Here is a 13,544-nt window from a genome sequence, read left to right as displayed (position 1 = left end):
CAGGGTCTGAAAAACATCTCAAGCTCCAAGCTTAGATTTTACAATGGTGATGTCATCCTTAGCAGCAACTGGGGAGGTTTAGAACCTTGTAGCCTCCAGCTGCATGACTCTTAAACCGTAATTTCTAATCTTGTGGCTAATTTGTTAGTCCTGCAAAGGTAGTCTAGTTCCCAAGCAAGAAGGGAATTTGTTTTGGGAAAGGGCTGTTACGGTCTTTGTTTCAAAGTTGAACTATAAACTAAGTTCCTCCCAAAGTTAGTTTGGCCTCTGCCCAGGAAAGAACAAGGACAGCTTGGAGGTTAGAAGCAAGAAGGAGTTGGTTAGGTCAGATCTCTTTCACTGTCACAATTTTCTGAGTTATAATTTCTGCAAAGGTGGTTTCACTCCCATTTGCAGATAAAAACCAGCACAGTCCTTTGGGAATTAGAGCTCTGGGGCTTAGGACAGTGGGTGAATCTCAGGTTGCTTATTTGGTGAATGTCTACCTACAGCGCCCCCTCCTGGGTTCTTTGTCTTCAACTCCAGTTTGCAATTCAGATACTAAGGAATGGACTGTGTGCTTCCTGCATATTCATGGAGATGGGACTCACATGACCTCAAAAACGGACGCATAGTAGATGAGTGCTTCTCCCCCTCCCCTGGGCTCCTCTCTGAGCTCTCTTCTTCGGGACTCCTGTCTCACAGAACCTCCTGGTTGAGGGTGCCATCAAAAGCAATGAGAGTAGAAACTGTGCAAATGTACAGGGATTCTAGAATATGTTGCCATCTGACACAGAGACCAGACTCATTGAAGGTGGGGCACTTCTGTCCTCCTCTCCCTCTCATTTTTCTGCAGAAGGAGGGAACTTTTTGTATTCTGCTTTTTATTTTTTTCCAGCCAGGGAGGCTATGAGGGAAGATAGGGCCAGGGCTTGGTTTCTGTTGGGGCAGCTGGGACTGTGGCTTCAACTGAGGACTGAGGGAGCAGCCATAGCACTGGGCAAGAAGGGCAGAGAGTGCCAGGAAACAAGGGGAGGGGCTAGACTTGGTTCAGAGGGAGATGGGGCCATCCAAGCAGTTGCTTGGCCATGCCGTGATCTGACCTGCACTCACCTGCACAAGGCGGAAAGCAGGGGCGAATTGCCTGGAGGCTCCCCTGACTGGCCCAGGGAGGGTAGTGGCGGCTGAGATGGCATTTCGTTGAGATCAGTTGCTGAAGGTCACCTGCCCCAAGAGAAGGTCACCTTGTAGACATCCTCAGGGGACTTCTCTAGAAAACACAGATCTGGTTATGCTGCTACATCCCCACCCTCAAAAATTCCATGAATTTTTAAAGTGCTTTTCAAAGTAATTATGTGAAACAAGATTTCGTTGTCAAGTAATTTTGGGAAACCCTGGGCTGAATAAGTTTAGGGGGTTTCCTTTTTTTCTTTTTTTGAGACAGAGTCTCACTCTGTCGCCCAGGCTGGAGTGCAGTGGCACGATCTCGGCTCACTGGAACCTCTGCCTCCTGGGTTCAAGCCATTCTTCTGCCTCAGCCTCCTGAGTAGCTAAGACTACAGGCACACGGCACCACGCCCAGCTAATTTTTGTATTTTTAGTAGAGACGGGGCCAGGATGGTCTCAATATCCTGACCTCATGATCCACCAGCCTCGACCTCCCAAAGTGCTGGGATTACAGACATGAGCCATCACGCCCGGCCAGGAGGCTTCTTTAGTGTGAGACTTCATAGGGTCCTTAAAGAGCTGATGTGTATTTTGAATGTCCTAGGGACAAGGAAAGATATTATTATTATTACAATTATTTTGAGACGGGGTCTTTCTCTGTTGTCCAGGCTGGAGTGTAGAGTCCTGATCACGGCTCACTGCTGCCTGGAACTCCTGGGCTCATGTGATCCTCCTTCCTCATCCTCCCAAGTAGCTGGAACTACAGGCATGCACCACCACACCCAGCTATTTTAAACTTTTTTTTGTAGGGGTGAGGTCTCACTATGTTGCCCAGGCTAGTCTCGAACTGCTGAGTTCAAGCAGTCCTCTCGCCTTGGCCTCTCAAAGTGCTGGGATGACAGGCGTGAGCTACCTCCCATACCAAACCTAGGAGAGATATCATATAGCATTTCCCACAGCATTTACACCACAGAATTTCAAATATTCCTGTGGGACTGTTGCTCATGAGAACATATTTTGGAAATCAGCATGTCACAGGAGAAATGGCACAGCATGGCTTTGAAACGTTTTCACATATCCTCTGACAGCATCTCCCCTCAGAACGCCTGCTCTTGCTCAGAACGTGCCTCTGAACCTTACCATGCTGTTCCCTCTGCCAGATAAACCCCAAGCTGTCTTTGATCTAGGAAATCTTGTAGGAATCTGCTCAGCAGTGTGAAAATAGTACCCTCCGGGTTTCCACAGAACTTCCTCCCGCTGAGATGTGACAGCTTGCTCCAAGATGGCCGCTTTTGGAAAAGTGCCACTCTGCTTATTAATTAATCCCTTTTAGTTCCCCTACAGTGTTTGGCACACAGCTGCTGCCTGATCAATGAAGAAATCAATGAGTACACAAGGAAAATGAAGGGTATGAGTGGCACTTCAGGAATCTCTTGTTGTTTCCAGGTGGAAGCAGCTCCCCAGTGTCCCTCCCTTTCCACACAGGTGACAGTCTGTTCTAGCAGAGCCTAAGTCCAGCCTGGCTTTATTTTACACACACACATCACACATCAGACCAGGGCTTTGCTTCAATTCTTCACCCCCATCCTGACCTCGAATTCCTTGTCCTTGTAGCCATCCCCTCTGCATGAAAATTTTCTTCAGAAAGGATCTCAAACTCAAGGTGTTTAACGCAGCTTCTTGGTTGGCATCTAATGGGTTACCAAAGTACAGGAAAACTTCTCAGTAGATTTGCCTTGCCTGTCTTCATTTCCTTTATTAAGCCAGCCAAGAACTTTGGTTTCTCCAACTCAGCCAGGGCTGGAAGTTTCTGTGACTTTCCTCCACCTCTGCTCTCCAGGTGTTTTTGGAGCCAGTACATTGTCCAGCAGGGTTGTGAGCGGATCCCAGAGAGAGAGCAGTCACCCTGCTGCTATCAGTTGGTGATTTCTGTGTGAGTCTGAAAGGCTATGCTATTCATTATTAGGATGAGAGGAGAGAGGAATTGTTTTTAAGCAGGACATCAGCCTGGCACAGTTTCTAACACATAGCAAATCTTGAATAAATCTTTACTGAGTGAGGGCAGGACTGTGGAAACAGCCTCCATAGCTCCTCCCCAGGTGGGATGTTTCAGTGTGACTTTGTCAGGTTGTTTGACACTAACTTCATAAACATAAGATATACTTGTGTTCCAGTTTAAAGACATTTCCAAAGTCAAATAGGGATGAGTGTAGATCACTGAACACTTTGAGTAGTTTATCTTCTTGTTGCTCAAAGGAGAGGGGGTCCCTGGACCAGTGACATCAATACCCCTCAGAGCCTGGTAGAAATGCCAGAACCTTCCACCCCACTCTAGACCTACTGAATCCATATTAGCATTTTAACAGAGTCTCGAGGTCATTCGTAGGGACCACTCTCCTCCCGGGGGGTATATAGTTGAGAAAAGACTATACTGAATGCTGTTCATATTTTGTTTTTGTTTTGTAGAAATAGGGTCTCGCTATGTTGCCCAGGCTGGTCTTGCACTCCTGGGCTCCAGCGATCCTCCTGTTTCAGCCTCCCAAAGTGCTGGGATTACAATGCTGTTTAGTGGAGTAAATTTAGTGTTCCAATTCTGGAGACTGTGAGAGAGGATGGATAGATTCACATCCAAGAGATAGGCTAAAAAATTATACTAATTAAAGGTTAAGGATGAAAAGACCCATTTAGTAAAATTCCATAGAGTTAAGATTTTTTAAAATGAAAATATTTGAAAAAGATCTCAAATACAAGATTCTTTATTCCATTGTGTTAGATTCCTAGGGCTGCCATAACAAGTGGCCACGAACCAAGAGCCTTATAATGACAGAAATTGATTGTTTCACAGTTCCGGGGGCTGGAAGACTGAAATCAAGTTGCTGGCAGGGTTGGCTCCTTCTGCAGGATCTGAGGGAGGGTCTGTTCCATGCCTCTCCCCTGGCTTCCAGGTTTGCTGGCAATCCTTGGAGTTCCTTGGCTGATAGACACATCTCTGTAACCTCTGTCTCCAACATCACATGGTATTCCCCCTGTGGGTCTCTGTCTTTTGTCATCTTCTTATGAGATACCAGTAACAGTGGATTGAGGGCCTCCCCTGCTCCAGTGTGACCTCATTTAAGAAATTCCATCTGTAATGACGTGATTTCCAGATGAAGTCACATTCTGAGGTTCTGGGAAGGACATGACTTTGGGGATGGGGTGGGCAACGATGCTGCTCAACCCCCTACATCTATCCAACATGAAAAGGATAGTGAGTTTCTGCAATGGTGATCCTGTTGGAGAGATGTCCTGCAGCTCCAGATTCAATCCTCAAGGCAGCAGGTGGCACATGTCACATGCAAGGTGGGTCACAAGCAGGGAAACCTGCATTTCCCATTGCTTGGGTAGAGGAGAGCTTGATGTCATTGAATTCATGTCCTTTGAATGAATCTGGAGTAATCAGTCTAAGAACACAAAGGGTGTTGCCCTATTTTTTTTCTTGTGCAAGGGCAATGGCCTTGGTGATGGCTGTCAGTTTGTGAGAACAATGGGTCAAAGCAGCAGCCCAACAACCTGACTGAGACAGAGACCAAATTGAGAAAGGAGGAAGATTTGTAATTTCTGTAAATGCTAGGTAGCAAACAAAAGTCTGCACCTGAGAAAGCTAGGGAAAAGGGAAGTTCAACATTGTCTGACAGGCCAAGGTGAGGGTCGAAAATTAGAGAAAGAGATGTTCAGAAATGTGATGTGGAGACAAGAGTAGGACCAGGACTAGGTAGTGCTGAGGATGGGGCTGGTCCCCATTTATTTGTTCCCTCAACATTTGTTGAAAAGCCTCCCCTGGACAGGAGTTGCGGGCATAAGGCAGTGTCCTGAGAGAGATCATAATCTGTGGAGAGAAGATGGGCACACGCACTCCTAACTCTGAGAGGGGTGTCTAGTTTTCAAGAAGATGTAGGGAGGAGGTTGGAGAGATGTCTTCTCTGGGTGTGGAGAGAGCCCACTGCAGCTGGAGCTTGAAGGTAGCTAAGGGCTGAGAAAGGGTCTCCGAGACGGTGCAGAGCTCGCTTCCCTCTCTGGCCTCACCATGCCCAGGAGCAGCCATCCGAGCCTCTGCTGCCTGACTCCAGCTTTTCTGCGAGGGTCTAAAGAAAGAGGTTAAGTGGAGGTGGAGAAGGAGGCCGATTCCTGAAAGAAGTCTACCCAGGGGCTGCCTGGAAGTCATGCTCCTTTGACCCAGCTCAGCTTTTTCCATTCCAGAGGTGGAGACCATTAGACAGGGGCTCTCTTTTTACCTGGCATTAACACCTGCTGGCAAGGGAGTGCTTCAGGACGAAGCGGTGATCTTTCTGGGAGGTCACAGTGTGAATTAGTCATTTTTCTCTGCAGAGACCAGATGTTGTCTGAATTTGAAAAGCCTCGAGGCAGTCCTGATGCAAATGATCGGAACTTGTTTCCAATGTGCTCAGAGAGGGAAGCTGCCCCGCCCATGCGTGACATTCCCAGGTTGAGGAGCTCAGAAGTTGGTGTGAAGCGACCCGGGTGCCCCCAGCGGCAGGTGGGATTAAGCCATCCATCCTGTCTGACAGAGCAGGTTGCGCTGGCCCCGCGTCCCACCAAGGAGAGAGTGCTCAGGCACACAGGAAACGTTGACAGGCTGACATTTCAGCCTTTCAGGGAGTTCCTGCAGAGGAAGATAGAGATGTAAAAATGATACCATTAGCAGTAGAAGATTTCCCACTCTGCCAGACTCAACTCCTTTCTTTGGTTGACCTTTTCTTCAATGAGAAAGCTTGGCTTTTAGAAACCAAGTCATTTTTCACAAGGCCATGGACCGTGGGCTCCCACGGGCAGGAGGAGGAGGGGCAGCTGGATTTGTAACAGTCATGGCAGGGTGGAGCTGCAGCCTGCTGCTTTAGCTTCACAGAGGAAGGAAACCTTTCGCACCCTTAAGAGCTTAAAACCCTATTTGGATTGCATAGGGAAAAAACTCTCCCCATTCAGTCCAGGTGTGTTGACCTTTTTAGTTTCTACCAGCCAATGAAGGAGGCCTGATTTCCTGAATCGTATCAGCTACAGAATCCGCATCACGCCAGCATTACAGACTTCTTTTTGCCATTTTGCCTTTGGCCCTATTAAGCAACCATGGCCAGCACTCTCTCCCACTGGACAGGACTAGTTTCGTGCATATGCAATTTGTGCGCAGGACCTCACACTCAGAAGGGCCCTGTGTTTGGTTTAATGCTCTGTGCTTGTTGTCTTGAAATTCTTAATACTTTTTGAACAAGGAGCCCTTGTTTTCATTTAGTACTGGGGCCTACATGTCACTGGTCCTGAATGCCAGGCACCCTCTGCCCCTATCCTTTACCTGGAAAATCCCTCAGCTTTGACTCTCAGCTTCAAAGTCTCTTCCACAGGAAGCCCGCATCAGTTGCATAAGTTGTAATGCTGATAATTATAACAACGACATGATCAACATCATTTGACTGTTTACTGTGTTATGCTGTGAGCTACATGGTTTCTGTGGATTTTCTCATTTCATCCCCTCAACAACCCTATGGGCATTATTATTAATATTATTATTATTATTTGAGACGAAGTCTCACTCTGTCGCCAGGCTGGAGTTCAGTGGCGCTATCTGGTCTCACTGCAACCTCTGCCTCCTGGGTTCAAATGATTTTCCTGCCTCAGCCTCCTGAGTAACTGGGACGACAGGTGCCCGACACTGCACTCAGCTAATTTTTGTATTTTTAGTAGGGTTGGGGTTTCACCATATTGGCCAGGATGGTTGTGATTTCTTGACCTCATGATCCACCCGCCTCAGTGGGCATTATTATTATTCACACTTTGGACATCAGGAAACTGACAGAAACTAAGCCCACCAATTATTGTCCAGGCTCACCAGCCAGCAATGCTTCCCCTGCATCGTATTCATCATATTTCATTGTAATGATTCAATATCTATCTTCTTCACTGGACAACATGGGTCAATGTCTTGCACGTTCTCTGTTGAATCCGTAGCCTCAAGCACAGTGCTTGGCTAGGTGCGCTGTAGAGAAGGGAGGGAGGAAAGTTGCTGTCCCTTCCTCCCATGTGACTTTATTTTTAAAGTACACGGCGCTGATACAGGTCAGCACAAGAATAGACAAATGAAAATGCATTCTGAACAACCACTAAAATAAAAGCATCCCACTCTTTTTTTCCATCATCCCCTATTTGTTGAGTTTCTGCGGTTTACTAAGCACTGGACTAGGTGTTGGGGTACAGTGGGGAACAAAGAGTGTTGACCTCTGTCATCACGGAATTTACAGTGAGTGGAGAGATAGAAATTAACCATCTCATCCACTCACAGATGTCAGACAGTGTGTGTGACCGTGCCACAAAGAGGAGGTGCACAGTCCAGGAGAGTCTATGACAGGGGGATGTGACTTGGTTGGAAAGGTCAAATGAGCTGAGAATTTAAAGTGAGCAAGGTCTGGGCGTGGTGCCTCATGCTTGCAATCCCAGGACTTTCGGAGGCCGAGGTGGGCGGATCACCTGAGGTGAGGAGTTCAAGACCAGCCTGGCCAACATGGTGAAACCCCAACTTTACTATAAAAAAAAAATTAGCCAGGTGTGATGGTGGGTGCCTGTAATCCCAGCTACTCGGGAGGCTAAGGCAGGAGAATCACTTGAACCCAGGAAGCAGAGGTTGCAATGAGCTGAGATTGCGCCATTGCACTCCATCCTGGGCAACAAGAATGAGACTCCATCTCAATAAATAAAATAAATAAATAAATAAATAAATAAATAAAGTGAGCAGGACTTATCTAGAAAAAAGAGGAAGGAACATCCCATGCAGGGGGAATAGTGCAAGCAGAAACTTTTGGGAGGAGGGAGCTTGGACACTTCTAATGGCTGAAGAGGTCAGTGGGTTGGGAGATGCAGCCAGACAGTGCAGGATCACAGGCAGGTTCAGGAATTTTGTCTTCGTTTTAACAGCAATGGGATTGTAAGCAGGAGATGACATGACTTATGTTTTGTAGAGGTTACTCTGGTGGCAGTGTGGAGAATGCATTGATGGGGAGGGGCTGAGTGGATCCAACGTGGACCTTATAGGTTTATATATGTGCTGCTTCAGAGTGTTTATCCCCATGGGATTCATGTTGAAGGAAAATTCCTTTGACAAAGGAGCTCATCTGTGGTGACAAGGAGGACCCTTGGACATCTCAAGGAGATGCCACTTATTGGGGAGGGTATGTGGCTGGCACTATGTTCACCTGGCCTCCTCCACACTCTGTGAGGAGCTGTGACTGGATTGAGTGTGTGCATGGGATTTGGGGATTTTCTGGTGACTGGCAGGAAGACCTGCAGGGTCACTGTTCTAGCTACTAAACAAGCTGCAATAGCCTACTACCCTTTGACATTCTGCCCAGAACCCAGGGCACCTTCAACCAGTTTTTTGATGGATCTCTTGTTCATTTGCAGATAGTTGGGGAGACGCAGGGGCTGGGCAACTGTTCATTCAAGGAGCACACTAACCTACCATAATTGGGACGTGAAAACATGGCCATTTATAATTTAAGCATTTAAATGTCCCAACCAAGAGAAACAACCCCTGAAACTACTCCTGGCCAAGGGGTCAGCATGGACCCTTCTAGAGTCTACTGGAGACAAAGAATCTGCCAGAGACAAAAATTCTTCTTCTCCTGGGGACAAAGTGGGCTGCCAGGGGAGTGACTCTGCTGTAGGAGAAAGACTCAGAGGGCTTCATTCTAATCTTGTCTCTTACATCAACTTGCTTTGTTTTCTTGGGGTAGTCTTATGACCTCTTAGCCTGAATTTCTTCAACTGTAAATTGAAGGGTCTAAACAAAACAATTTCTTTTAGTTCCAAAGTTCTGAAATTCTTTATTTAGAAATTCTAGGTGGGATGGGGTGGTTTTCAATCACTAAGAGATCTATATTTTATCAAAATAGCCCAGCACTGGTCATTGTGGCTACGAGGAGCAGGGCAATAAAATGCTGGTACATTCCAACCGTGAGCAACTGGGACCTTTGGATACTCTAAGGCCTCTGAACTTCACTGCACATGCCAGCAGATCTTTGCTCTTACTTAATTCCACAGTCTTTGATGTTTTACCCTCACTAATAGTTGTGTCTATCCTGCGGCCATTTTTTTTTTTTTTTTTTTTTTGAGACTGCTTTGTCGCCCAAGCTGGAGTGCAGTGGCATGATCTCGGCTCACTGCAGCCTCCGCCTCCGGGGTTCAAGGGATTCTCCTGACTCGCCCTCCCGAGTAGCTGGGGCTACAGGCGCGTGCCACCACACCCGGCTGATTTTTTTGTTTGTTTTTTTAGTAGAGACAAGGTTTCACCATGTTAGCCAGGATGGTCTTGATCTACTGACCTCGTGATCCACCTGCCTCGGCCTCCCAAAGTGCTGGGATTACAGGCGTGAGCCACTGCGCCCGATTCTGTGGCCATTCTTACCTAAAACTGAAATTCATATATGTTCCATGCACCATTAGTTTCCCCTTTCAAGTTTTTGTTTCTAAACTGATGAAAGTGTCCTGTTTTTAAAAGCTGTTTCCTTCCACCCAAACTCACAGGTACAAAGGATTTAAAGGCAACTGTTCCATGACCTTCATTGATCAGTTTAAAGCACTACACCAGTGTAACAAGTATTGCAAAATGCTGGGACTGAAATCCCTTCAAAACAACAGCCAGAAACAGAAGAAGCCAAGCACTGGGAAAAGCCGAGTTCAGGCAAACTCTATGGCAGTGAAGAAGACAGGGCCTGAGACCCCAGGCGAAAAGAAAACCTAACATCCCCGGTAAACTAATGGCCACTGGCTAGCAGCACACAGTCTTGCCAGAGAAAATCTGAGGCCACACAGGAGAGAATACACAGCCTGCAGAGAGTGTGTGGCAATCCTTATTCCCAGCTGACTGTGCGCCAAATGCCTCTAAACCCATCACCTGCTGTCTTCACTCAAATTATTTCAGAACAGGATTTGTGACCAGGTTTATGGGGAGATTGAATCGACGATCGGTCTCAAAGACAGTCCATTCTTTGTATACACGTTTAGCGTTTTTACCAACCTCAAGTCATGTGTCTATTTGTGTATTTGCACGTGGTTGTGTTGTCAAGGACTTGGTGCTGAGAAGAGTCTGTTCACAGCCAAAATTATTCCCACCCCCATTCCTAACCTGGGATTTCTAGACACATCCTGCTGTGATGTAAACAGAAATCACGAATTCACTCACTGGGTCAAGTTGTTCCACTGGTATCTAATATGCTATTGTTGCTGGAGGTGAGTTCTGTAACGTGAAGCCTTTTCCCATCATTCACACAGCCACTTACAATTTTCTGTTTAATTAAATTCATATTTAAACAAAAAGTGTACGATGTATGTCTCATTATAGACCCTTGTTCTTTAGAATGTGTGCCATATTTTACATTGTTCCAGGATTTAGTTGTTTCCTAATATGTTTCCTAGAGCACAAAATATTTGCATCTGTGTTTTTCCCTCATTCTTACATTACAACTTAGGTTCCATCACTTTCTACTTTGTTCCTTAAACCCGAGCCGCCTAAACCCAGGGCTGACCCGTGGTGGATTGCGCCAGAAGATGCACACTAATCCTGGCGGGGGTGCACCAGTTCACAGGGATCCTGGCATCTCTAACCACTCCCAGCCCTCATTCCACTTGAGTCTCCTGACACTCGGAGCCTCCTTCTCTACCAGTTTGGATCATGCCCAGCCATAAAGCAGGATGGTTGCATCAGTGAAATGTGAAATTGGGCAAGAGCAAACCATACAGTAGCAACTCAGGGATCGCTTTATGGACCCCAAACTGCTTAAGAACGTCTCTACCCCAACCATTTGTAACACAAATAGTGTTGTTTCATTAATGGGAATGTTCATGGTAATGTTGTTTCATTAATAGACTTTTTCAGAATGGCTTTAAATTTACAAAAAAATGAGCAGAAAGTGTGGAGATTTCCCTTGTGTCTCCTCACCCCACTCTATGATCTTCACCTGTTGCAAACATCTTGCATTAGTGTGGTATGTTTGTTACAATTGATGAGATAATATTGATACTTTTTTTTTTTTTTGAGGTGGAGTCTCGCTTTGTCGCCCAGGCTGGAGTGCAGTGGGGCAATCTCGGCTCACTGCAGCCTCTGCTTCCCGGGTTCAAGCGATTCTCCTGCCTCAGCCTCCCGAGTAACTGGGACTACAGGCACATGCCACCACACCTGGCTAATTTTTGTATTTTTAGTAGAGACGGGGTTTCACCATGTTAGCCAGGATAGTCTCAATCTCCTGACCTCAGGTAATCCACCTGCCTTGGCCTCCCAAAGTCCTAGGATTACAGACATGAGCAACCGCGACATGTTGTTATTAATTAAAGTTTATAGTTTACATTAGGGCTCCCTCCTGGTGTTGTACATGCTGTGGGTTTGGGCAAATGTATCATGACAGGCATCTACCATTATAGCAACATACAGAATAATTTCACTGCTCTAAAATTCCCCAGTGCTTCACCGATTCATCCCTCCCTTCCCCAGCCCCCAACCCCTGGCATTCACTGATCTTTTCATTATCTTCATAGTTTTGCTTTTTCCTGAATGTCATATAGCTGGAATCATAAATATGTGGCCTTTTCCATAGTTTGCTGTTTCTTAAGACAGATTTCATCTGCTGGCTAACAGTTGGGAGAATTGTAGGGCCACCTCTGAGCAGGAGGACGGATGCTTCGCAAACCTGAAGGGGCACGGGAATCCCTGGATCTTGCGAATATGCAAGTTCGGATTGGGTAGGTGTGTGGTGGGGCCTGAATTCTGTGTTTCTGTGAAACTTTCTGGCGATCTCCTGTGGCTGCCCAGGACCACACTCAAAGAGGCAGTCTGGACTATGGGCAGGAGGGCCCCGAAATGCTGAGAGGAGTACCTTGGCTCCTGGAGTTCAGATAGTCTGGCCAAGGGAAGGCCCAGCTACTTCTGGGTTCTGACGTGTGAGGCAGCAGCTTGACAGCAGGACGGAGGTGCCATGTGAGGCGCCCACCACAAGCAATGCTGCCAACACAGAGATTTCTGTGTGCAGCCCCCTCACGGAGCGGTGGTTGGCTCTCAGTAGAAGACTCCTGGCTTCTTCTACTTTAAAATGTACTATTCTTAGCCAGCCGCAGTGGCTCACGTCTGTAATCCGTGCACTCTGGGAGGCCGAGGCAGGTGGATCACTTGAGGTCAGGGGTTCGAGACCAGCCTGGCCAACATAGTGAAACCCTGTCTCTACTAAAAATACAAAAATTAGTTGGGTGTCGTGGGGGCGCCCATAATCACGGTTACTGAGGCTGAGGCAGGAGAATCACTTGAACCCAGGAAGCAGAGGTTGCAGTGAGCTGAGATCGCACCACTGCACTACAGCCTGGGCAAAGGAGTGAGACCCAGTCTCAAAAAGAAAAAAAAAAAAAAAATATATATATATATTTGTACTTTTTTGTATTTTTATGCTTATAGTGTGTGTGTGTATATATGAAAAATCCCACTTGTGTTTCCTTTATTATCAAAATCTGGTGCCTGAGAATAGTATATAGTATATATACACCATATATATATTATGTATATATGGTGTATATGTATATATAAGTATATATTAGCATATATAGTATATATACTATCGTATATATACAATAGTGTATATACTATATATACTTATACATATATAGTGTATATATATACACAATGGTAGGTATATATATATACACACACACACAATATACTACTATACAAACTATACATACTGTACTATACACTATATACTATACACACTATATACTACTCTCAGGCACCAGATTTTGATAAGAAAGGAACCACAATTGAGATTTTTCTTTTGTAAAGGGATTTGAAGGAGAAAATACTTCAGTTAGTCACGTGTCATCTTTTTCAGAAAATCTGCCCTTTCTAGGTTTTCTGCTGAAGTGGTTCCCATGGCTAACAGATTATAAAATGCTCATTTTTCTACAAGGCAGCCTATAGCCTGCTTTGCCCACAGAGATCTTACAGATGTGTTTAGCATTGAAGTTCTAGAAAGTTCCAAAATAGCAAAAGTTGCAGGGCACATTTGATGGGAGTCATTATCTGTGTGTCTAATCATCTAGCTATATCTCAGTGTGGGTGCGACCAAGGCCTTCTTGACAGACTAGGGTACTTTCTTGGGTAATGATTTGTAATTATCAAAATAATGTCAACACAAGTCTGAAAAATTAAAAACAAATTACAGAAAGGTATGAAACGAAAAGTCAAAGCCATCCTGTGAAAAGGGTGAAAAAACCAGCCCACTTCCCTCCAGCTGGCCTTGAATCTTCCTTTGGAGAGACAGTGGAGGAAAAGGATTTCCTATTCCCAGATTTCATGTTTTGCGGTCAGCCCAGGGTGC

General features: G+C 45.9%; 1 protein-coding gene across 4 annotated transcripts in view; it reads left to right on the top strand.

The window, feature by feature from the left end:
• The window catches only part of ALPK2 (alpha kinase 2), a 148,009-nt gene extending 137,506 nt beyond the window's left edge, over window positions 1-10,503 (top strand). For 3 of the 4 annotated variants that reach the window (XM_033238717.1, XM_033238715.1, XM_033238725.1), the window contains one exon: window positions 9,712-10,503. In XM_033238717.1, coding sequence (XP_033094608.1) covers window positions 9,712-9,928 — 217 coding nt within the window. In that variant the 3' untranslated portion in view covers window positions 9,929-10,503. The remainder of the gene's footprint in view (window positions 1-9,711) is intronic. The other variant, XR_004443741.1, reaches the window with a different exon arrangement.
• Window positions 10,504-13,544: the final 3,041 nt, after the last annotated feature.

The sequence above is a fragment of the Trachypithecus francoisi genome, unplaced genomic scaffold (assembly GCF_009764315.1).
Source record: "Trachypithecus francoisi isolate TF-2019V2 unplaced genomic scaffold, Tfra_2.0 Contig01474, whole genome shotgun sequence".
Lineage (NCBI taxonomy): Eukaryota > Metazoa > Chordata > Mammalia > Primates > Cercopithecidae > Trachypithecus > Trachypithecus francoisi.
The sequence above is the reverse complement of the archived record's forward strand: the minus strand, read 5'-3'. Positions and strand labels throughout refer to the sequence as shown.